This window comes from Trachypithecus francoisi, unplaced genomic scaffold (assembly GCF_009764315.1).
Source record: "Trachypithecus francoisi isolate TF-2019V2 unplaced genomic scaffold, Tfra_2.0 Lachesis_group1, whole genome shotgun sequence".
Taxonomy (NCBI): Eukaryota; Metazoa; Chordata; class Mammalia; order Primates; family Cercopithecidae; genus Trachypithecus; species Trachypithecus francoisi.
The window spans coordinates 54750960-54776052 of record NW_022681454.1 but is presented as its reverse complement, the minus strand read 5'-3'; the positions used below and the strand labels follow the sequence as shown (position 1 = coordinate 54776052).

Here is a 25093-nt window from a genome sequence, read left to right as displayed (position 1 = left end):
TTGTTTTTAACCAAGTATTTGCTGCCTCTTTACTAATAAATAGATAAGTATCCCAAAATGGTCAAAACAAGCACAGTATTTATGAGAACTGTTCACAGATCCCTCACAAACAGTTATAATGAAGATTCACAGCCCTGCACTCTCCATTATTGAATGGAGACTCCCAAGGCCCTTGAACAAGGTTCCTGAAACTTCTGAATGCTTGGCTGCCTTCCAGGCCACCTGACAGAGTTGGATCTGCCACCCAGTGAGAAGTGTGGGAGATGAAGTAGGAGAGAGGTCCAAAGGCTTCCTGCTCACAGAGTCATGAACTGGAGAATCCTGGGCCCCCCATAAACAGGGAAGTCCCCAAGTCCCCATGAGTGGTCTCTAATGAGAAGTGATCTTGTTCTTCGACTTTATAAAGGGGTGAAGCTACAGAGTTTGAAAGGGGAACCTCCAAATTGAGTGCAAGTGAAATGGGTGCAGGGGTGTTCTGCAGGGTGCTGCTTCCATATGCTCTGGAGTGGTGTCCTGGAATCCTGAGGCATTTGCTACCTCCTGTGTCACAGTAGCACCTGACACTGTCATGTCTTCAGAAATAAAAGCTTTTCCATTTGGGAATGCATTGAATAGGGTATCTATCAACAAGAAACACTAAACAGAAATTGTCAAGCAAGTCTCATGAAATCCAGAGGAAATGACCAATTCTGTCATCACCTGAGCCTTCTACGTTTTCATATGTAGTGTGCTTTTCTTAGCTTTCCTCATGAGAAGGACCTGAATACATGAAAGCAGCTCTATTTAACACCTCTGGATAGTACTCTGAAGGTTAGGATAATCGGAGATGAGTTCCCAAAAATGGTGTTTGCAGACTTGTAAGGTTCTTAGATGCTGGACACAAGTACCACCTGAAAACTGTTTAGTGAAGGCCGTGTCTTTCTGGGTAAAACAGCAACCTATCAGTTGTTCCCTACGATCACAGTCTGCTCTGCATGTTTCCAGGAAAGACTACTCGGGAGAGTACACCATCTACCTGATCCCTTGCACAGTGCAGCCCACACAGCCATGGGTTGACCCAGGAGAGAAGCCTTTGGCCTGCACTGCACATGCCCCGGAAAGGTAGGAAAATATAGTCAATCCTCGTTATTTGTTGATTCGTTATTTGTAAATTCTCCTACTCGCTAAAACTTACTTGTAACCCCCAAATCAATATGGTGCTTTCATAGTCACTCACGGACATGCACAGCAGAGTGCCAAAACATTTGAGTCACTTAATACACACATCCCCAGTTGAGGTCAAACCTGGTGATACTCTGCCTTCTTGTTGCGGCTCTCATGCTACAAACAAACGTCCTATGCACTGTCTATTTAGTGCCATGTTTTTTGCATTTTTGTGCCTTTTGTTGATGATTTCTCCATTTAGAATGGCTCCCAAGTATAATGCCGAAGTACTTTCTAGTATTTCTAAGCATCAGAAGGTTGTACTGTGCCTTATGATAACCATGAGTTTGATATAAATGAATCAACAATATATATTAAATAAGGGGTCTTTACACAGAAACGGACATAAAACAAAGTTATATGTTAATTGGTTGATATAAATGTTGTGAACAGAGGCTCATAGGAACCTAACCCTATGTTTCTTCTAGTAGCTATGGCTCAATATCCACTAATTCATTGTTTGTGGAGACTGTATAGAGCATAACAATCGTGAATAATGATACTCAACCGTACATCAGCCCATATTCACCTCAGACCTGAGACTGTGTTGTGCTGTATATTCATTCATTCATTCCTTCATTCATATTTATTCAGTTCTTCTCATGTGTTTTGCTCTGGTCAAGGCGTTGAAGTGATAGCACTACACCAGAGCAGAGGATTGAAAGTAATCTGTGCTCTCAGGCAGTTTAGAGTCTAGGGTCACCTTTGTAGGAGCTGTGCAAAGTATAGAGAAAACATTGCTGAGTTAAAATGCCCAAGACAGAATCTGACATTAACATTAAGAGAAGACTATATGTGGCTTTTAAATAAAAGACTGAGAATTGGCTATTGGATTTGAAATACCGAGGTCATTGGTGGATTCCGCCAAGAGCAGGTTTGGTGGACCAAAGGGGATGCAAGCCTGATTGGGGTGAGCTTGAGAGAGAGGTGAGAAAGTAGAGACAGCCTGGATAAACAGTGCTTGCGGAGTTTCTATAGAGGATGCCAGAGCAAAGGGGCAATAACTGGAAACAGATGAGGAGTTAAATAAACAGCAGGTTTTATTTGCTTTATTTTGGGATACTTATATGCTGGTGGGAATAATCCAGTTGAGGGGAAATTTGATGATGCAGGGGATAGATGCAAAGCTTGCAGAGCCAGGTCCTTGAGTAGGGCAGGGGAGTAGATCCAGGGCATGAGGGAAGGGCTGGCCATAGCTGGAAGCACAGAGAGTTCATCCACTGAAGAGGCAGGCAGAGAATCAATGGAAGCAGGTGAAAGAAGAATTGGGAGACTGGGAGGGTAAGGATGACAAAGTGGATATCTGATTGAAGCTATTCTCCCTGTGAAATGAAAAGCCCTACATCTGCTGAAAGTGAAGAATGTTGAGGTTTGAGAAGAGAGAAGCAAAGAAACAGGGCCATCTCAGACAGTGGAAAACAGTAAATATACTAGAGGGTTACAGCTAGCCGCAGATGAGGCGGTGTGGAACTGCTTTTAAGTTGTGATATTATCGACATAAAACCGTACTTATTTAAACTACACAATTCGATAAATTCTTACCTATGTATACACCTGTATCACCACAGTCAAGATTGTGACAAGATAGGGAACATATCCATTTCCAAAAAGATTCCTCATGTGCCTTTGTAGATCCTCCCTCACATCATCCCTTCCCTTTCTGCAGATAATCACAGATCTGTTTTCTGCCACTATAGATGAGTTTGCATTTTCTAGAGTTTTTTATAAATGACATCATACAGTGTTAATTCTCTCTGGCTCATTTCACTCAGCATGATTATTTTGACTCATCTGTGTTGGGTGTATCAGTATTTGTTCCTGTTATTGCTGAGTTGTACTTCCTGGTATTGATGTACTACAATTTGTTTATCAGTGATCAACTGATGAACATTTCAGTTGTGTCCAGTTTGGGGCTATGATAAGTAAAGCTTCTATGAACCTGTTTGTATGAGCTTTACATAAACATGTGCTTTCTGTTTTCTTATGTAAATACCTAAAAATGGAGTGACTGGATCATATGACAGATGTATGTTTAACTTTTCAAGAAACTGCCAAATTGTCTTCCAGCATGTTTGTGAACATGTAACTATGTATGTCCATTCCCACCACGAGAGTGCACACGCTTCCTTTCCCGTGCATTCTGCTAATGTGGTTGGGAGGTCCTGGTGTGGCTGCACAATTAAGGAGTAGGAGGAAAAGAAGAGAGGAGCTAGAAAGACATAAGGTGGTAGAGAGCGAGGTGTTGGAAATGAGATTTTTGGCGCTGGTGCATAATGGGACTATGAAGAGTAGGTAGCTGTAGCAGGGTAGTGAACAAGCTCTTTGGAGGTAAGGGAGTCAAGGAACTGGGAGTCTTGGGTAGTCGGTAGTTCATCTGAGTGGATGTTTAAGTCCCAAAGATTCATGGCAGTAACAATGCCAGGAAGCACCATAGTTAGTCAAATGAAGGAAGGAAGGTGACCAGAAAAATGGTAGTTGGCTGCAGGAAGAAAGAACAATGGGAAAATAATCTGATGGGATATGCTGGGGAATTTTAATTCATTTAAATTTTTAAAAATTATGCAATATTTCAGATACTCAGAAGACTATATATATATATCATATAGCAGATCCACCACCCACCTTAAGAAACCCAAGAAACAGAACATTACAGTACTCCTTTAATACCCTCAATGCCCCTATCCAATCATACTCCCTCTCTCTTCCCCACTAGGGTCACCATTAACCTGATATTTGTATTTATTATTCATTGGTTTGGTTTATGTTTATACCTCATGTATACTTCTACATAGTTTTGCAAGTTTTTGAACTCTAGACAATAGTCCCCCCTTATCATTGGAGTATATGTTCCAAGAGCCCCAGTGGATGCCTGAAACCACACATAATAGCAAACACTATATGTGCAATGTTTTTTCAGTCTGCTAACCAAGACAGCTACTAAGTTATTAACAGGTGGGTAGCATATACAATGTGGAGGTGCTGAACAAAGGGACGATTTGTGTTCCAGGCAGGATGGAGCAGAAAGGCACAAGATTCCATCATGCTAGTAAAAATGGTGCATGATTTAAAACTTATGAATTGTTTATTTCTGGAATTTTTTTGTTTAATGTTTTTGGACTATGGTAGGCCTTGGGTAACTGAAACTGAGGAAAGCAAACCCATGGATGAGAAGGGAACTACTCTATGTAAGTTTCATACTGCATGAATTCTCTCTGCTACTCTTTTTTTTTAACTCAGTGAATCATTTGTTGATTCATTTGTATTGATTCATGTAGCAGTAGTTTGTTGCTCACTTCATTAAGGTATTCATTGTAGGAAAATTCCACGATGTATTTAACCACTCCCTTTGGCTTTCTCTCTATTATAAAGAAAATTCTTATATATATTTCTTGGTACACATGTGTAAGAAGAGTTTCTCCAGGGTAGGTTCTGGATTTTTTAAAGGGAGAGAGGAACAATGACTTGAAACTGGCTAAAAGGATCAAGGAGGACACCAATGCTGTCCTCAGGCCCTGTGTGGCATAAATGTGGGAGGTGGCAGAGGAAGAATGTTGTTGAGGATACTGAGGCTTCAGAGTTGGGGGTCCTTGCCTTACATCAGGGAGATTATTACTTGCAGATGCCCCAGTATTCCCAGGGTGACTTTCCCCCAGGCCTAACCTTGGATCCCCTATATGGCTCCATATGGATGCAATAGAATTACAACACACATACAAAATCAAGACTGATACAGGGAAATTGGACTTAATACAAAAGAATTGTGTCTCATATTGTGACTATTTTGGGGAGGCCTGTCATATATTTTAACCTTATAAATAATAAAATAATCTCATGTTCATTATTTATTCCTGTAACCAATATTGAATGTTTTCTCATGTGCCTGGCACTATGATGGATTCTGGTAATATCAGCATCAACAAGAAAAATCTGTTTCCCTGAGTCAGGAAAATGAGAGTGTGATACAGCTCATGGTTATCTCAAAGCTGTTGAAACAGGGTTATGAGGGCTCCAAGTTCTTCCAACAACCCAACCCTCTCAAATCTACCACTGGGGTACCTTCAACAGAAAGCAGGGAATGGGCAGATGGACTCTGTTGGAAGGGTGAAAAATCAAAATGTCACTCATTCACCATTCTTTGACATATATATGTGTCAGGAGCTTGGCTAGCACTGGGTAGGCAATGGTGAGATGGACCATGGAACCTGCAATGGGTAAAGCAGACTTCAATCAGTCAATCACACATTTAAATAAAATTTCAGACCTTGCTAAGCACTGTGAGAGAAAAGCACAAAGTGTAACAGGAAAAGATGACTAGGGACCTAACTATCCTTGGAGGTAAGAGAAAGAGGGAAAGCTTTCTAGAGAAAGTGGTGATTCAGTTGAAACCTAAGGAGGAGAGAAAAAAGGAGAGGGTGTTCTGGTAGTATGTCTAGGAATGCCAAGGTCAGAAAGCTGTAGAATTCATTATCACTCATATCAAATTGGTCCTTAGGGCTTCCAAGAAAAGTGTAATACAATGGTTCCCTCATTTATACATTATCTCATTCCTCTCACCTATTTTTGTATGCTTTTTAAAAAAAAAAAAATTATTATACGTTAAGTTCTGGGATATATGTGCAGAACATTCAGGCTTCTTACATAGGTATACATGTGCCATGGTGGTTTGCTGCACCCCTCAACCTGTCATCTACATTAGGTATTTCTCCTAATGCTACCCCTCCCCTAACACCCCACCTCCTAACAGGCCTCAGTGTGTGATGTCTCCCTCCCTGTGTCCATGTGTTCTCATTGTTCAACTCCCACTTATGAGAGAGAAGATGCGGTGTTTAGTTTTCCTTTCCTGTGTTAGTTTGCTGAGAATGATGGGTTCCAGCTTCATCCATGTCCCTGCAAAGGGTATGAACTCATCCGTTTTTATGGCTGCATAGTATTCCATGGTGTATATGTGCCACAGTTTCTTTATCCAGTCTATCATTGATGGGCATTTGGGTTGCTTCCAAGTCTTTGCTATTGTGATTAGTGCTGCAATAAACATACATGTGCATGTGTCTTTCTAGTAGAATGATTTATAATCCTTTGAGTATATACCCCTTAATGGGATTGCTGGGTCAAATGGTATTTCTGGTTCTAGGTCCTTGGGAATCACCACACTGTCTTCCACAATGGTTGAACTAATTTACACTCCCACCATCAGTGTAAAAGCATTCCTATTTCTCCACATCCTCTGCAGCATCTGTTATTTCCTAACTTTTTAATGATTACCATTCTAACTGGTGTGAAATGGTATCTCATTGTAGTTTTGATTTGCATTTCTCTAATGACCAGTGATGATGAGCTTTTTCTCATATGTTTGTTGGCCACATAAATGTTTTCTTTTGAGAAGTGTCTGTTCATATCCTTTGCCCACTTTTTGATGGGGTGGTTTGTTTTTTTCTTGTAAATTTCTTTAAGTTCCTTGTAGATTCTGGATATTAGCCCTTTTTCAGATGGATAGATTGCAAACATTTTCTCCCATTCTACAGGTTGCTTGTTCGCTCTCATGATAGTTTATTTTGCTGTGCAGAAGGTCTTTAGTTTAATTAGATCCCACTTGTTAATTTTGACTTTTGTTATCATTGCTTTTGGTGTTTTAGTCATGAAGTGCTTGCCCATGCCTATGTCCTGAATGGTATTGCCTAGGTTTTCTTCTAGGGGTTTTATTATTTTAGTTCTAACATTTAAGTCTTTAATCCATCTTAACTTAATTTTTGTATAAGGTGTAAGGAAGTGGTCCAGTTTCAGTTTTCTGCATATGGCTAGCCAGTTTTCCCAACACTATTTATTAAATAAAGAATCCATTGCTTGTTTTTGTCAAGTTTGTCAAAGATCAGATGGTTGTAGATATGTGGTGTTATTTCTGAGGCCTTTGTTCTGTTCCATTGGTCTATATATCTGTTTTGGTACCAGTACTATGCTGTTTCGGTTACTGTAGCGTTGTAGTACAGTTTCAAGTCAGGTAGCGTGATGCCTCCAGCTTTGTTCTTCTTGCGTAGGATTTTCTTGACTATACGGGATCTTTTATGGTTCCATATGAAATTTAAAGTAGTTTTTTCTAATTCTGTGAAGAAAGTCAGTTGTAGCTTGATGGGAATAGTATTGAATCTATAAATTACTTTGGGCACTATGGCCATTTTCACAATATTGATTCTTCCTATCCATGAGCATGGAATATTTTTCCATTTGTTGGTGTTCCTTGAGCAGTGGTTTGTAGTTCCCCTTAAAGAGGTCCTTCCCATCCCTTGTAAGTTGGATTCCTAGGTATTTTATTCTCTTTGTAGCAGTTGTGAATGGGAGTTCACTGATGATTTGGCTCTCTGTTTGTCTATTATTTGTGTCTAGGAATGCTTGTGACTTTTGCACACTGATTTTGTATCCTGAGACTTTGCAGAAGTTGCTTATCAGCTTAAGGAGATTTTGTGCTGAGATTGTGAGATTTTCTAAATATACAATCATGTCATCTGCAAACAGAGACAATTGGATTTCCCCTCTTCCTATCTGAATACCCTTTATTTCTTTCCCTTGCCTGATTGCCCTGGCCAGAACTTCCAATACTCTGTTGAATAGGAGTGGTGAGAGGTGGCATCCTTGTCTTGTGCTGGTTTTCAAAGGGAATGCTTCCGGCTTTTGCCCATTCGGTATCATATTGGCTATGGATTTGTCATAAGTAGCTCTTACTATTTTGAGATATGTTTCACCAATACCTAGTTTATTGAGAGTTTTTAGCCTGAAGGGCTGTTGTATTTTATCGTAGGCCTTTTCTTCCTCTTGCCTATTTCATTTCTTCCCACAAACTTGATACTTCTCCCCTGTTGTCACCTTCAACGGGTGACCTTTCTGTCCTGTTGGAGTGAGGAAACAGAGGAAATCAGAAGAGAACTTATGCAAGCGTCTATCATCATGCTTATATCTGTGCATCAGACCTACCAGCATGTATCTGTGCACGTACTCCATGTGGCCCACAAAGTCTAAAATATGTACTATCTGGCTGTGTACAGAAAAACTTAGTTAGCCTCTCTGTTCTAGGTACTTACACCCAAAGGTTAACAATATCCTTGAGACTTCTCTTATTCTGGCACTATCATCAAGGATTTTAGGCCTCCCCTTTAAAATATATTAAAAATCCAATTATTTTCACTGATCACCTGACAAAAGCCCTGGTCAGAACCATTATCATCACTTGTCTAAATTATTGAAATAGCCTCTTAACTAAGTCCCCTGCAGCCACCCTGTAGTCTCTTCTTAACACAGCAAACCCCACTCACTTTTTCAAAACACTCCACAGTTTAAATAAACCCTAAAGTCCTGACAGTACAGGTAAGGCTTTATGGGATCTGGTCCCAAGTTACCTCTCTGATCTTATCTCCCTGACTGTGCTCCAGCCACCCTGGCCGACTGGCCGTCCCTCTAGTGTATTGTGCACACCCTTACCCCACACCTTTTGTCTTTGCCATTTCCTCTTCCTGAAGGGCTTCCTCTTCACGGAGCCACATGTCTTACTCCATTGTCTGCTTCAAGCCTTTGGGTGTTTTCCTCTCACTGAGGCCTTCCATGACTGAGTTGCTTCCTTTCTGTCTCTTTATGGTATATATTTAAGGTGTAAAACATTGTGTTTTGATACACATAGTGAAATGATTACTACAGTCAAAAAACTTAACATACCCATCTCCTCACATAGTTACCTGTATGTACATGTGTGTGTGTGTATAAGAGTATCTGAAATCTACTCTCTTAGGAAATGTCCAGTACATACTATTATTGCAACTTTGTACCTTTTGACTTACATTTCCCCATATCCCCATCCTCGTCACCCCTGGTAACCACGGTTCTCTTTGTTTCTATGTATCTGGCTTTTGGAATTTTTTGCTCTGCCTGAATCTAGCTTTTTTGATTCCATATATAAGTGAAATTGTGCAGTATTTTTCTGTGTCTGGCTTATTTCACATAATATAATGTTCTCTAGGTTCATCCATGTTGTCACAAATGGCAGGATGTCCTTATTTTTTTAAGACTGACTATTTCACACCACAATAAAGAAAATACACCACATTTTCTTTATTGATTAATCTATTGATGGACACTGGTTGTTTCCAAATCTTAACTATTGTGAATAATATTACAATGAACATAGGAGTGCAGATATCTCTACAAGATGCTGATTTCCCCTTGTTTGGGTGTATACCAGGAATAAGGATTGCTGGGTCATGTCATAGTTCTATTTTTAATTTTTTGAGGATGCTCCATACTGTTTTACATAATGATTGCACCAATTTACACCCATGACCATATTATTTAGAATTTCCAGCTGAACCTCCTTCTAGCATTATCCTTTCTCTGCCTAATTTCTCTCCTTATCACCTGCTACCTTTTAGCATGCTGTATTATTTTTTATTTTGCTTACTATCTTCCTTAGAATCCTGAGATCATATTTTTCTGTTTTGTCCACAGACGAATTCCTATTACTAGAACAATGTCTATTATGTAATATATACTTAGTGAATATTTGCTGAATAAATCAGCCCTGAGGCACTAGAGATCATGGAGTAGAGAGCTGGTCAGGAGACTGAAAGAAGGCCAGTCTGGCTAGATCCCAGAAAGGGAGGGAAGGGGAAGAGTACCAGGAGATGAGGCTGGAGAAATAGGTAGAGGCCAGAGCTTTGTAGGTCATACTTCCCTCTAAGGGATGTGGGAAACCACTGAAGGATATTAAGCAAATTTGAGTTTTTGAAAATGACACTGGCTCATCCACTGAGGCATGTAGAATGGTCTAGAGGGAACTAACAGTGACTCCAGGGAGACCAGTTAAGGGGCTGGCACCTCTTTTGTTGCCTTTTGCTGAGATACGAACACTAGAAGGAAGAGCATACCAAGTTTGGGTTATCTGACAGCCATGTAGAGCTACCATTCGACAGCCAGCTATGTGTTTCTGGAGCTTAGAGGAGAAATCTGGATTAGATAGTTAAATCTGGCATTACTACCTTTGAGATGGCAAATGCACTCATTGACAAGGCTGAGATCATCTTGGGTGAAGTTATTGAGGGAAAACAATAAGGGTCCCAGAACTGAGCCTTGGGGAGCCCTTACCTGCTAGAAGGAGACACAGAAGGAAAGGGCTCAGGAAGAAGACTGGGGAGATAGGCACACAGAGCAAGGAAAGAGAGTCCCAGAACTGAACCTTGGGGAGCCCTTATCTGCCAGAAGGAGACACGGAAGGAAGGGGCTCAGGAAGAAGGCTGGGGAGGTAGGCACACAGAGCAAAGCAAGAGAGTATCGCTTAGCAAGTCTCGAAAGTGGGACATGGATAAATAAAATTTTGATCAGGTCAAAAGAGTCAAAACCTCAGAGCATGCAGCTCTGGGAAGAAATCTAGCTGCGCTCCAAAGCAGGGAGTACTTTAGAAGTCAAAGAGCAATTCTGGGAGCCCCCAGAGTGAAAGGGCCAAAAAAAGCAAAGGATGCCGAAGAGTCTAAAGACTAATTAATTATTTTTTAAGATTAATTATTTCTGTTCAAAAGAAATAACAACCAAATAAAATCCTTTTACCGTACACATCCCTTTATTCTGTGAATATTTAGTGCCCACAACAAATCTCTGTGTACAATCCTGAGGAGGGTGGGGAAGGGAGGGTTACTCAAATGACATATGCAACACTGACCCTGCTCTCAAAGAGCTCTTGTTTCTCCTTGCGTTTAGATTCCTGATACCCATTGCATTCCAGCAGACCAACCGCCCTGTGCCAGTTGTGTATTCACTTAACACTGAATTTCAGCTCTGCAATAATGAGAAGGTGTTCCTAATGGATCCCAATACATCTGATATGTCACTGGCAGAAATGGATTACAAAGGAGCCTTTTCAAAAGGTAAGTTGCTTCCTCCACCTGCAGAAGGAGGCTCCACCTGAGAAGCTTTTGGTAAGTTGCTGGACTGGCATCTCTGCTCATAAGCTCTCAGTCAGCTCCCCAGTAAAGATCCCCCAGGGTTGGTTCCAGGACAGCCAGGATAGAATCAAGGAACAGGCCCATTTCATGCTGTTTCAAAATCAAATCACACACTTGGCACTATAATAATTGGCAGTGTGATGTCATGGAAAAGCAATGGTCTGAGTAGCAAGAAGACTGGAGTTTCCGATCAGGTTCTAGCACATTGTCTAACTCTGGGTCAGTTATTTTCTCAACTCTCCAATTCCATTGCCTCCCAGTCTCAAAGGAATGCCAAACATGTGTGTTCTCCATCATGCTTTCTCTGCTGGAAGTGGCTCACTTCATGGTCACTTCTCCATCCGTTTGCCGCAGGCTGGATTCTATCCTATCTTTCTCTTGTCAATGATACCAAATCGATGCATTCTGGCACTTTTTTCCTGTTGGATTTCCTTTGCATCAGCTTCACCTGACACCATCTTGCCTCTCAGATGAGTTCTTCTCACTCTCCTGTCCTTGGCCTCCATGTTCTGCCCCTTCCATGTTAGTGTCCCCAGGTTCCATGCTTGGCTCATTCTATTCCTACTCTGAGTGCTGCCTCTGGTCATCCCCATAGCTTGGGCCATCCCTTTACCCTGAACTTCTTATACTCTTACTGTTCTGTGGCCATTCGATTTGACCTCATCCTGGATCTCTCCGAGCTTCATTTCTATGTTTTCACATGCAGATATGAAACTACTGAAGCTCTCCAAGCAGCATGTCTTTCAGACACCTAGAGATGCCTGAGACTGGACATGTCTCCTTCCAAGCATGGTCCTCCCACATCTGCTACTCTACTGACTGCATCACCATCCTCTGTGTGCCCCAACCAAAAATCTCAGGGTTATCCTCAACTTCCCCTTCCTACATCCCACGTCCCATCTATCATTAAGATGAGTGGAATCTGATTCCTAGACATTTCTTGAGTTCATCCTCTTGCCTCACAGCTATATTTTAGATGCCTATCTCTAACTAGAGGATTAAAATAGCCCCTACCAGGTCTCTGTGACTTAAGTCTCTTTGTCCTTGACCCATTCACCATGTTTCTAAGGCCCAAGTGTGTTATTACGTTTCTGTTTAAAACCCTCCGGTGTTTCTTGTTACTTATATATTTGAGTCCAGCCTCCTCAGCACGATTTGTCTGTCTCCCCAGGAGCCTCTCCTGCCAGAGCTTCTATACACCCTCCACTCTTGTCACACTGACTTACTTAGCACGACATAGTAAATGTTTGGGATGAGCATTTGGAATTAGCTGGATTTGTGCTGATTCCAAAATCCTCCTTCCGCTACATCATTGCTGTGGAACCTTGGATAAGTTACTAAAATGGGAATAATAATTGAAGCTATCTTTTGGGCTCTTGGGAGGATTAAGTAAGTTAATTGCATGTAAAGAGCTTGGTGCCATAACCAACACATAGGAAACAATGCCTACACCAGGACTTACACCCTTGAAGCATTCAGTAATTAGTACATGGGCTTTTTTTTTTTTTTTTTTTTTTTTTTTTGCCTAGAATGTTCTCTCCTGCCTCTCACTCCCACTCCAAATGCACTATCTGACAAATGCCTACGTGTGTTTCAGGATACTGCTCAAATATCATCTGTCTTGAAATTCTTCCATACCATTCCCTAGGCAGATTTCTATACTTGGTTTCATGCTCTCTTAATATGACATACCTTCCTCTATTATAGAATGTAACAGTATAGCATTTGGGTGATTAATAGGGTATTGTGGTGGTTTGGTTTGAGAGCATAGTATCTTGACTAGGAATCCCACCCTCACCATTTGCTTGCTTTGTGACCTTCAGCAAATCATTTAGCCCCACTCAGTGCCAAGTTTCTCATCTGCAAATTGTGAGCACTACATGAGTTATTGCATGAGAGGACTTGGTATAGTACCTGGCAAATAGTATAAGTTTGATAAATGTGAGCTATTTCAATCAATCACTTTGTGTTTGTTTCCACCCTCTCAACTGCATCTCACACACCTTGGTATCCCCTATGCATAACATAATACTGTGTTTCCCTTAAATGCTTAATTAATGCTTATTGAAAAAATAAAAAAGAAGCAATAAATGTTCCCTAGCAAGAAAACTCAGAGAGAAAAAGAAAAGAATAAAAAAGAAGCAATAAATGAATAAATGAGTATTTTAGGGGCACATGGAATCATGGAGCTCTTCAGAGAAAGGTGCTTTTCACGCTAAGGGAGCATGTTTAACCCTTTCAACCCTTGACATTTGTTTTTCTTTCATCTTAAAGTCTGACCTAATTAATGCCTTTCAATCTTTTCAGGTCAAATCCTTTATGGCCGAGTACTTTGGAATCCAGAACAAAACCTTAATTCTGCTTACAAACTCCAGCTGGAGAAAGTCTATCTTTGTACGGGCAAGGATGGCTATGTCCCTTTCTTTGATCCCACGGGGACAATCTACAATGAAGGGCCCCAGTATGGATGCATTCAGCCAAACAAACACCTAAAACACAGATTCCTGCTGTTGGTATGCTAAGTGTTCTCACTATTAGTGTGAAAGAGCAGACACTTGAGCAGATTTCCTCAGCTATGATTTCTCCCTAAAGTAGATAGAGCCCACTCTTGATAGTTTCCTCTCTCTATATGTTTGTGTTGTTGTTTCTTTCAGATCAGCTAAATACTAGTATATATGTGGTGGTTATTGTGGGTAACAAGACAAGCTTCTATTGACGTTCTAGGAAGAGGAAACTCTAGGCCAGTGTTTCTCAGAGTATGGTTCAGAGACCTGGAGTGTCCCCATATTCTTTCAGGGAGTCTACAGAGTCAAATTTACTTTCAAAATAATATGATGATGATGCTTTTTTTTTCATACTTATTCCCTCATGAGTTTAGAGAGTTTAAAAAGTTTATCAATGCAATTTCAGATTCCACATTGTAATGAATCTTTAAAAAATAACCACTCACCAAGTTTTGATTTAGTATCAAAAAAGAGGCAGGGTGTGGGTGGCTCATGCCTGTAATCTCAACACTTTGAGAGGCTGAGGTGGGAGAATCACTTAAGCTTAGGAGTTTGAGACAAGCCTGAGAAACATAAGGAGACCCCATATCTACAAAAAAAGATTTGAAAATTAACTGGACTTGGTGGCATGCACTTGTAGTCACAGCTACTTGGGAGGCTGAGGTGAGAAATCACTTGAGCTTGGGAGGTCAAGGATGCAGTGAGCCAAGATTGCAACACTGCACTACAGCCTGGGCAACAGAACGAGACCCTGTCTCAAAAAAAAAAAAAAAAAAAAAGCCATAATTATTTGAAAAAGCTATTAACCGCATAGCTTTATGAGGCCAGATTTTCTTCATACACTTTAGACAAAACTGCATATCACAACTGATGGAATTCAGAAGCAGTTATGAGAATCTAGTTTTTCCCTAAGATTACAAAAATGTAAAACATTGCCAGCTCTCTTTATTGGGAGAGGGAATGAATTTAGGTATTTTCACTAAAAAATATCTTACTTAACATGTAACGAGTTTCTTGTCAGTTTAAAATGAATTAATAAGTAAACACTTAAAATTTTTAACACAGTAAATGTTGATAGATGTAAGTCACATAAACAAAAACTCTCTGGGGTCCTTGATTTTTAAGTGTGTAAAGGGTCCTGAGACCAAATAACTTGAGAATTATTGGGCTAGAATAGCCCACTTTTTGCATTTGGAGATCACAAAAGCCACCACATGTCCTTTTTGAAAAGGACAGTGGGTTGCCGGAGGTAGTGTATTAGTCTGTTCTCGCGCTGCTAACAACGACATGCCTGAAACTGGATAATTTATAAAGGAAAGAGGTTTCGTTGACTCACAGTTCAGCATGGCTGGGGAGGCCTCAGGAAACTTACAATCATAGCAGAAGGGGAAGCAAATACATCCTTCTTCACATGGCAGCAGCAAGGAGAAGTGCTGAGCAAAGGGGAAAAAGCCTCTTAAAAAACCATCAGATCTCATGAGAACTCACTCACTATCACAAGAACACCATGGAGGTAACTGCCCCCATGATTCAATTACTTCCCACCGGGTCCCTCCCATGACACATGTGGATTATGGGAACTATAATTCAAGATGAGATTTGGTGGGGACACAGCCAAACCATATCAGGCAGCCACTGACTTAAGGAGAGGGCTTCGCAACACACACTCTCCCAACCCAACCTAAAGCCAGGAGTGATGAGTACTTTTCTCTTCCCAGTCACTGCCACCTACCAATATAGTGGAACCATCTTTCTAAATCTTGCATTTCTTTTTTCTGAAATCCTAGGACCGCAATCAGCCAGAGGTAACTGATAAGTACTTCCATGATGTGCCTTTTGAGGCTCACTTTGCCTCTGAGTTGCCTGATTTCCATGTGGTCAGTAGCATGCCAGGTGTGGATGGATTTACTCTAAAAGTAGATGCACTCTATAAGGTGAGTTTGATGAGAAGAACAGAAGCTTAAGATCAAGTCTACTTTAAAGTTTGAAAAAAAAAAAAGGAAGAGAACTGCAACATCTCTGGATTCTTCATCATTCTGCCATTCTTGCTAGCAGATCTTTTCTTATTATTGTTAAGCTTATCACTTACCCAAAATTTTCACATGTATCCCCAGTAGACCAAAACAATGATACAATTATTTAATTTGCATATAGTCACTTGTCACTGTGCACATCATGGCTGCATGTGACACTCTAGTTTTTCCTAAGTTCTTTTATATTGCATCCCTTTTTGGTTCTATGCTAGACCAGCTGATTTTCAAAGACATATGAAAAACATTTAACAAAATCATAATGCAATACAGCAATTTAGAATGGCAAGAATTACTACTATTTGATAAACAAAAATACCTTAAGTCTCAGCAATGAACATGAACTTTCAAGATCAAATTTCACTTTTTTTCTGTCTCCAAATATTAATCTATGACTCTTCAGAACTATTCTCACACTTCAGAAGTTATTTCAAAACCATGAAGGGTTTTAATGGAGAAAGATGAGGGGGAGATAAAATACTTGATGTTATAGCCTGATCCAGAAAGTGTTTAGAAAATGTTTGTCACATGGCCAGGCGCGGTGGCTCAAGCCTGTAATCCCAGCACTTTGGGAGGCCAAGACGGGTGGATCACGAGGTCAGGAGATAGAGACCATCCTGGCTAACACGGTGAAACCCCGTCTCTACTAAAAAAATACAAAAAAACTAGCCGGGCGATGTGGCGGGCGCCTGTAGTCCCAGCTACTGGGGAGGCTGAGGCAGGAGAATGGCGTAAAACTGGGAGGCGGAGCTTGCAGTGAGCTGAGATCCAGCCACTGCACTCCAGCCCGGGCTACAGAGCGAGACTCCGTCTCAAAAAAAAAAGAAAATGTTTGTCACATATCTGTGTATTATACACACAGTATATGTTTAGTGAATATTTTGTTGAATGACTCCATTTTCGCTGAAGTTCACCAATAAATAGTAAATTGACATAACATAATTGAAGGTCACTATAAATAAATGTGGTTTTTAATGCTATTATTTCACTGCTATCAATAAAGACAGACAAATATAAGCATTCACTTAGCGAAAGAGACCATGAAAGATAATTCCTTAGGCTATTCCGTGTACACATAGGGAAACAAACAAAAAAAAGAATGTGAATAGCTGACTCAAGATCATCTCAATTTGGAAATAAAATAGAACCCATATTTGGTTCAGTTCTCTATGTATTAGTAAACACCAACCATTGCTAATGCTTTTCTGGAAATCAGTTATCTATCAAGGCATATAGTGGCAATTATCCTTCCATTTCCTTTCTTCAGAGGTGTTCTGTGGGCAAGAATGACATGTTCGGTTTGTCCCCCTGCAGGTGGAAGCAGGACACCAGTGGTATCTCCAGGTCATCTACATCATTGGCCCCGACACCATCTCAGGGCCTCGGGTCCAGCGCTCTCTCACAGCTCCACTCAGACGCAACCGAAGGGACCTCGTGGAGCCCAGTGGCAGGCTGACCCTTGATGATTCCCTCATCTATGACAATGAAGGAGACCAAGTCAAGAATGGCACCAATATGAAGTCCCTGAATCTGGAGATGCAAGAGCCAGTGGTAGCTGCGTCCCTGTCACAGACTGGGGCATCCATTGGCAGTGCTCTGGCTGCGATCATGCTTCTACTTCTGGTGTTTTTGGTGGCTTGTTTCATTAACAGGAAATGCCAGAAACAGAGGAAGAAGAAGCCCGCAGAGGACATTTTGGAGGAATATCCTCTGAATACTAAGATAGAAGTGCCCAAGAGGCACCCGGACCGGGTGGAGAAGAACGTAAATAGACAGTACTGCACTGTGCGGAACGTCAACATCCTGAGCGAGCCTGAGGCGGCTTACATGTTCAAAGGTGCTAAAGTAAAAAGACTGAATCTAGAAGTCAGAGTTCACAACAATTTACAAGATGGAACAGAAGTTTAATGGAGGAGACCTGTGTGTATTTTTTTCTAAAATCATTTTTATAAAATGGGGGGAAATACTGGTATTTTTATAATCTCACAGATGATAAAGGGAAAATTATAGCTTTGAGTGGCAGACGGCACACATCACATGCATTAACTCATAACTGAGCTACCTCATTCAACAAAGAACCACTGAGACCTCCAGAGTGTTAGAGTTATTTCCATAGATCCCTGTAATCGTGTCCACAGCTGTACACAGCTCCTTCTGTAAGGCTGGTCTTAGAAAACAAATACTTTAGTATCAGGACAGGAGTCGAACAATTAGGTTAGCAGATGGAGATGAGAGGACTGGGTAGTGTACCATGGCAGATCTCAGAGAGAAGAAGTAGGTACAGGGCCTTTGGTTCCCTCCCCCAGTCCCAGCTTTCTCCTACAGGGCTTTTCCTCAACCCCCAGACAGCAGAGTATGAACTGCCGACACCCAGATTCCATTAAAAATTCTACTAATCGATACAACACATATATTTGCTCATGATTTCCACTTGACAGCATATGCTCCTTGGCCTCTAATTGTACTTTGCTTTTCCAGAGCCCTTTTTACCTGGGGATTTCAATGTGCTTAAGTAGAATCCTCTGAAAACCATGGGAGCCTCCGCCTCCTCAGGCACAGAGGAGTCCCTCCTACAAAGTGGGAGACTGAAACCTGAGTTGAGGGGCCTGGCAGGTGTATCAGAGCACATTAGTGATGCCCTTCACCCCAGGGAGGTGTCTTTGTTCCCAACTGGTTTATGTGGCACTGAGACATCCCTCCCTGACCAAGGATGCTGCAAAACAGATCAATGTACTATGGCCTTTTAATTCAACATTGCCGTAAATACTTTAAAGAAAACCTGCCACACTTTCCTGCTACTCCAGGCTTTGCCCAGGCCCGTAATAGACAATCCATGTGCTTTGCTAGCTATGGGTTTTTATTGTGTTAGTGCTTCTGGAGAGTAAGTGATTCATTTGAATAAGGCAAATTAGGAGAAAGCCCAGGTTGGGGTGAAATCAGACTTAACAGATACATGCTGGTTCTCCTTGCTGTGTGAGACACAGCAGACAGAGGCACTGTTCCTGGTGCAGTATTTCAGGGATTTCTCTTTGAGGGGTTCTTTTCTGGTAGCTCAGGCAATTATTTTTACCATATCAGCACATGACAAGGCCATGAACACATGGCTCTAAAATAATTTAGTGTTGAAGTATCAGCTTAACTATTTTGTGTAGGCTACACACAGCTTGCTTTTGTTTCTCTTGTTTCTGCCTTATTGACAGAAACATAAGCATGCATGCCATGTTGTTTTGAATTGGAGGCACGATTTCATTATTCAAGAGTAAAAGACATGTCCTCTTCTGATGCATGGCACACCACAGTCACCAAGCAAATAACGGAGCCTTCACATTGTGTAATATATGTATGAGAATGACTCAAGCTCTTTGAGAACATTCCAAACTAGTAACATTTCGCTACGAAAAGCTAGAAAGGATGAACTGTGAAAGGTTCTAGGCAGCTCTGTGAGACTCCAAGATCCTTGAAAGTAGGACCTTTGTGAGCCACACCTTTCATTCTTCAGCAGTGCCTTGCGTGTAACAAGCACTCCACAAATATTTGTTGAATGAATGAATGAATAGTGTCATGGGTGAATGATAGGGGAATAAATTTAGGAAGGGAAAGTGAGAAAGTATGGTGGCAATATCACAAGGGAAGAGAGAGGAAAACAATTATCTACTCTACTTGGATTATGAGATAATCTTTTACTTGGAGCAAAGAAACACTGCTTTACAAAGGCGTGACTCTGGCAGTGGTCCTAAGGAAGCATGAACAGAAAGTTCATAATAATGTATCAGCAGCAGATGAGATTATGAATTGGCATCCAGAACAGGAGATTTAGAGGAAAATCTGATTTAGCATTCTGAAATGAGTGTCAGGTTTTCAGGAGAGAATGAATTGGGGTGAGCCCAGAGTCTGAAACTCCTGACTGGTGAGATGCTACCTAAGACCAGCTTGGTCAATTCAGGGCAGAACTCCTATATCAGCCTCATGGACACCCACAATTGGTATCTCATGGCTGGAGGGCTGATCAGGCAGGGTACAGAATCTCCAGAACAACCTAGAGAGTGAATGCTAATTTGTAGAGGGAATTTCCATTGGGTCCATTATTTGTAACTGTGTAACTGCTCCAAGTGCCAGAATGCTTACACGTTAAAGCAGAACCTTTCCATTTACCCAGATATTCTTCTTGCACACCCCTTCCATTACTGCTGAATAGGACGTTGCATGGGAAGACTGCAGAGGTGGCAGAAGGAAGCTAGAGTGGGAAGGACTAAAGACTGAGCCCCAGAGTGCTCCCAGCAACTGCCACATACAAGGTTTGAAATGACAAGGGCAAGAGTGAGATACGAAACTGTGTGTGAAAGGAAAGCCCTTGCAGTATTTCTGCCCGCCTTTCTACATGTACGTTATTGAATGCCAGTACTTCTCTAGTGGATGCACACTTGTTAAATAGTGTTAAGAGATGTGGAGGTGATATGTACCCCTTTGATGTAGAATTATTCATTTGGTTTGTTTCATACTTCATCATAGGAATCAAGTAATTTGATGACTAATGTGGATTATATTTCAGTCAAAGCTCTGCTTTCAATTTCTCTGATTTGCTCACTAATGCCTTGTGTGTGTTTTACTAACCTTTTATATCTTGCCTTCAAGTGAGAAGGAACAAACAACTCTCAGTGGTTGCTACTTGCTATTATATGCTGGCTGTGAAGGTTAAAAGAAAGAATGGTCTGCACCATTTTTTCTACCTCGCTGCCCTTTTATTGTACCCCAGGCCTCCTAGAGGACTCCTGCAGATTCTATTGTTGGGTGGGAAATAGTGTTGGAATGTGTTTGCACAGTCTTATGATATTCAGTCTCAGTCTGCTATAGGTATTTGTTATTCTTGGATACTACACATCTGCTCAGACTGAGTAAACATTTGTGGTGCTGTCAACCTGATTTCTTGACTCTCAAATGATTTTTGTATTTCAAATATGAATTTGTGTGTTATGAATTTCTGATTTCTCCAGTAGTATATGCCACTATATAAATTTGTATTAATAAATGACAGTCTGGTTGTTTTCTGGTTTTCCTATGTTCTTTTTAGATTATATCTCTTATTAATATAGACATTGCCATTAAGATGGCAGAATTCAAGCTAAAATTTGAAGCAGTCTTTTGGAGAAAACCCTTCTAATGAGGGTGAATCTGAGATACTCATTAACTGTGTTCAGAGTAAGATGCTGAATAAATTATATGTTCCCAGATTATCATAGGTCTTCTGTGGCAATCAGTTGAAATTCTGAGACAAAGAAGAATAATTAAAATTTCCATGTGCCATATAATAAGATGATGTTTGTATTTATTATCAAAACTTCTAAAGAGACGTAATATAGTATGAGGGTGGCTTATGTCCTTCTGTGCACATGCAAATATTTGAGCATACATCACCGACCCTGGAAAAGACCAAAGCTCCAAACGAGTTTATAGGCTCATGAAGGGAAAAATCACAGAGTCAAAATGGAACTGTACCCAGTTGGTCTTTGCATTCTGCAAGCCTGTGCATTTATGTGCCTTTCCCTTCGGATAAAACAAATAACTGCCAATAACAGTGACCAGCAGGGCTCTGTTGGCACATTTGCAAACTCAGCAAGAGTTGAGAAAGCATGTTTATAGAAAATCTGGGGAAGGGATGCCACAACCAATCCTGGAAGTTGCGGAGATGCTGCCAGGAGCTTAATGTAAACTTCCAGTCCTCAGCATTTCCTGTGATTATCCATTGCCTTAGAGCAGACTCTCTGCCCTGGAGTTCATTTCTCTAGAGTGCAGAGAAACTACCAGGAACCAATCTAAGAATTGTTAGGATTGTCTATAAAAATGCTTCTGAGACTGGAAATGTCATGGCCATAAAATTTAGGGATCTTGAGGAATAGTGGCAGAAAATGAGTTCCCATTTAGAATTTAAAATGTCTCATAGACTGCTTTTGAAGAAATGTACTGGAAGTGGTGGAAGAAGACTATATTTGGAATGTGTTATTAGGTTCAGCTACGTGAAATTGATGATTTGATAGGTTAAAAATAGTCCAGTATCAATAGTTTTGTATGTCTCAACCTAATATTAAGATACCACAATCTGTAATAGAGATTCTGTCCCCAAATGAGCCACAGAGAACTCTTAACTAGAACCCTGTGCACTGAGAGTAGCTAATGCCCCGGGATTGTTATAGGGACTATATCAAATGATATATTGGGCATATCTGGCAATGCTCCAATCAAGAACAATGACTCCCTTATATTCTGTACCTCATTCAGTCTTCATAACAACCCCATAAGACATAGTTGTCCTGGATAATTTCCTTTGAAAGTTTTATATGAATGTCAGAATTTCAAATCTTTGAAGGCCTTCACAAACACAACTTGTTGATTTAAAATGGTCCCAAGCGCCTATAACCTAAATTTAATGCTTGTCATGAAAAGTTACATCACTTGATTGATACAACAAAATAGACCTATGCTGCAACCGTCTCTAAAAAAGCTGGCAGAATTTTATCCCTAGGCTCATCTTGGTTTAAGGCCAAGTTCCAAGACTACTCAGCAAGTTATAAAAGTTATTAGAATGTCAGTCTCTGGAATAATTTTCATAAATTTTAAAAAAAACTAGCATCAAGATATCTCAGTTCCAAGACTACTCAGCAAGTTATAGAAGTTATTCAAATTTCAGTCTCTGGAATAAGTTTCATAAATTGTTAAAAACTAGTATCAAGCTATCTCCCTTAAACATCCCACTAAGGAATGCTTTACAAATGAACCAGTGCTGGATACTAGCAACTCCCAAGAGTCCCTGTGCTGCTGATTCTGTTTGCTGCACACTCAATCTGCCCTGCCCTGTGCACTGGGAAACCGACTTTTTATCAACTGCTTCTTCAAGGCTCCATTGCCTCTCGGCTTCTGGTTGAGGTTGGCCAAGTGGAACGACCAATGAGAGACAAGATGATGTGTGTTTCGCCTCCTCCCTGCTTCCTTCTGCCTTGTGATTCTGGGGTGGCTGCATCCCTCCCTGGCCACAGGTCTCACAGGTTCTGATGAAACCCCTTCCTTCCCTTGCCCATGCAAGCTAGAGGTAGTCATAATTTCATCCTGTCCCTAGTCCTTGGAGACTATATCATCCCTGTGGATACCTAGCCAAACTCTGCCCATGCGTTTGTAAATAGTTCCTTTATTTGACTCTTTTTTCAGACCCTTTGAGTATGCTGTCTCTTTCTGTCCAAACTCTTATACAGTCCTTAAATTCAGTGCCATTTGGTTCCACTTCTCTAGTGTAAATCACAATTAAATAGCTGAACTCAAATCTTGTCTCAATTTCAAATTTGTTTGTTATTGGAAAGAGTGATGCGCTGATAAATGCTTCACAACTGACCTTTGGGGTAAAGGGAGGCTCAATTTATAGTATTTCCCAGTTTTTGTGTTGTATATACTCCCACCACGGCTGAATACAACCCACTAGAATAATTTCACTGAATGTGGAGTTGGGAAGAGATGCACAGAAGTACAACTTTATGCACTATTGTCACCACATGGATGCAATAAACACAACCTGGAAAGCATCAACAATAATAAAATATAGTGAAATAATTAGGAAGTGGTTAATTTTGAGTACCTATTACCTTTGTTTTTAACATAATTATTCAATTATATTTATTTAACTTGTAATAATGTCTACATTTAATACTGGCTGTGAAATAACTGAAAATTCAGGAATTGGCTTTCACACGCTGGTATAACCCAGCTCCAACACATCACTGTAATAGCAACTATGTATTTAACAGCCACAATCACGTAATCAGTTAGTTTTTCCTTCACATTTTACCATATGTTCCAAATATATCTCAATAACTTTGCTTTAAAATTTTTTATTTGGCTGTTAAATTGTTCTTTTGATCAGGGTGCTATAAGAAAATTTGCTTTTTACTAACCTGTAAAGTTCTGTGTATTCAGAATAATGAAAGTTTTATTAAATGACCTTTCTGAATTCTTTTTCTGGATAACCATAAACCTGGATTCTAACAGCATCATCTAATATTTCCTTCCAAGAAAACTCATCCTTTGGGGGAAAAAATAGTTTTATAATATGCCATGACCTGTTTCTAGTATAAATGGTGGTAATAGGGCTGTTGATACAACTAGAAAAAGTCAAAAAATGATAAAAGTGCATTTGTTAAAGTTACCATCCTGAAATCAAAGAAGTTAAATTCTGAATGATTTAAACAATTAAAATAAAGCCTACATGTAAAACATCATCTGTTACTCATTTTCTTCTGGCTACAAATCTAGCCCTATTAATTCCTAGTTGCCTGGAATACAACTCGTAGAACTTACTGAGTCCCTCTGAGCCTGTCTCTCTGTATCTGCAAAATAGAGGCAATCATAAATAATTTACAGCTGGTTGGTAAGCATGACATAGGTCACGTATGTAAAGTGCATTACCCAATGTCTGGCACAAATAACAATAAATATTTTCCACTCATTTCATGCTAATCTCAGAATTTTTCAAGGTAACATGGGATTTGTTTATTGTGGTGAAGTCTGAATGGGAGTCAGGAATTACTATGCAGAACAGAATGCACAACACCGTCCTATCTTCTCTCCTGCAGAAAGCTCATTACTTTGGATTTGTAAATCTGAGAGGGCTCCCAGGGCACTGGCCTTTTAAGCATGACCATCTCTGCCTTTTCCATTGTAGCTCCTCTTAAACCAGTGGTTCTCAAACTTTAGGGTGCATCAGAATCACTTGATGGAGTAGGGTTTCAGGGAATTTGCATTTCTAATGAGTTTCCAGGTCCCAGGACTCAGCTTTAAGGACCAAGACTGTAATCTCTTCAACTCACACTCAAGCAGCTCCAGCCATGCTTATCCTGAGTCAAGCAACTGCTGCGTCAGTTAAAGGGCCAGCATATAGGCCGGACTCAGTGGCTCACGCCTGTAATCCCAGCACTTTGGGAGGCCGAGGCGGGCGGATCACAAGATCAGGAGATCAAGACCACGGTGAAACCCCGTCTCTACTAAAAATACAAAAAATTAGCCGGGCGCCTGTAGTCCCAGCTACTCGGGAGGGTGAGGCAGGAGAATGGCGTAAACCCGGGAGGCGGAACTTGCAGTGAGCTGAGATCCGACCACTGCACTCCAGCCTGGGCGGCAGAGCGAGACTCCGTCTCAAAAAAAAAAAAAAGGCCAGCATATATAATACTGCTGAAAGACTAGGAAAAAAAAAAAAGTATTCAGCCTGGCATGGTAGCTCACGCCTGTACTCCCAGCACGTTGGGAGGCCAAGGTGGGAGGATCACCTGAGGTCAGGAGTTCAAGACCAGCCTGGCCAACATGGTGAAACCCCGTGTCTTCCAAAAATGCAAAAAAATTAGCAGGG

At 40.7% G+C, this 25093-nt stretch overlaps 1 protein-coding gene across 1 annotated transcript in view; it reads left to right on the top strand.

Annotated features, from left to right (window-relative positions):
* FRAS1 (Fraser extracellular matrix complex subunit 1) overlaps window positions 1–20755 on the top strand; it is a 478911-nt gene extending 458156 nt beyond the window's left edge. Inside the window, exons 70-74 of the mRNA XM_033214331.1 lie at window positions 985–1101; window positions 10933–11099; window positions 13485–13690; window positions 15469–15615; window positions 17026–20755. Coding sequence (XP_033070222.1) covers window positions 985–1101; window positions 10933–11099; window positions 13485–13690; window positions 15469–15615; window positions 17026–17619 — 1231 coding nt within the window. The 3' untranslated portion in view covers window positions 17620–20755. The remainder of the gene's footprint in view (window positions 1–984; window positions 1102–10932; window positions 11100–13484; window positions 13691–15468; window positions 15616–17025) is intronic.
* Window positions 20756–25093: the final 4338 nt, after the last annotated feature.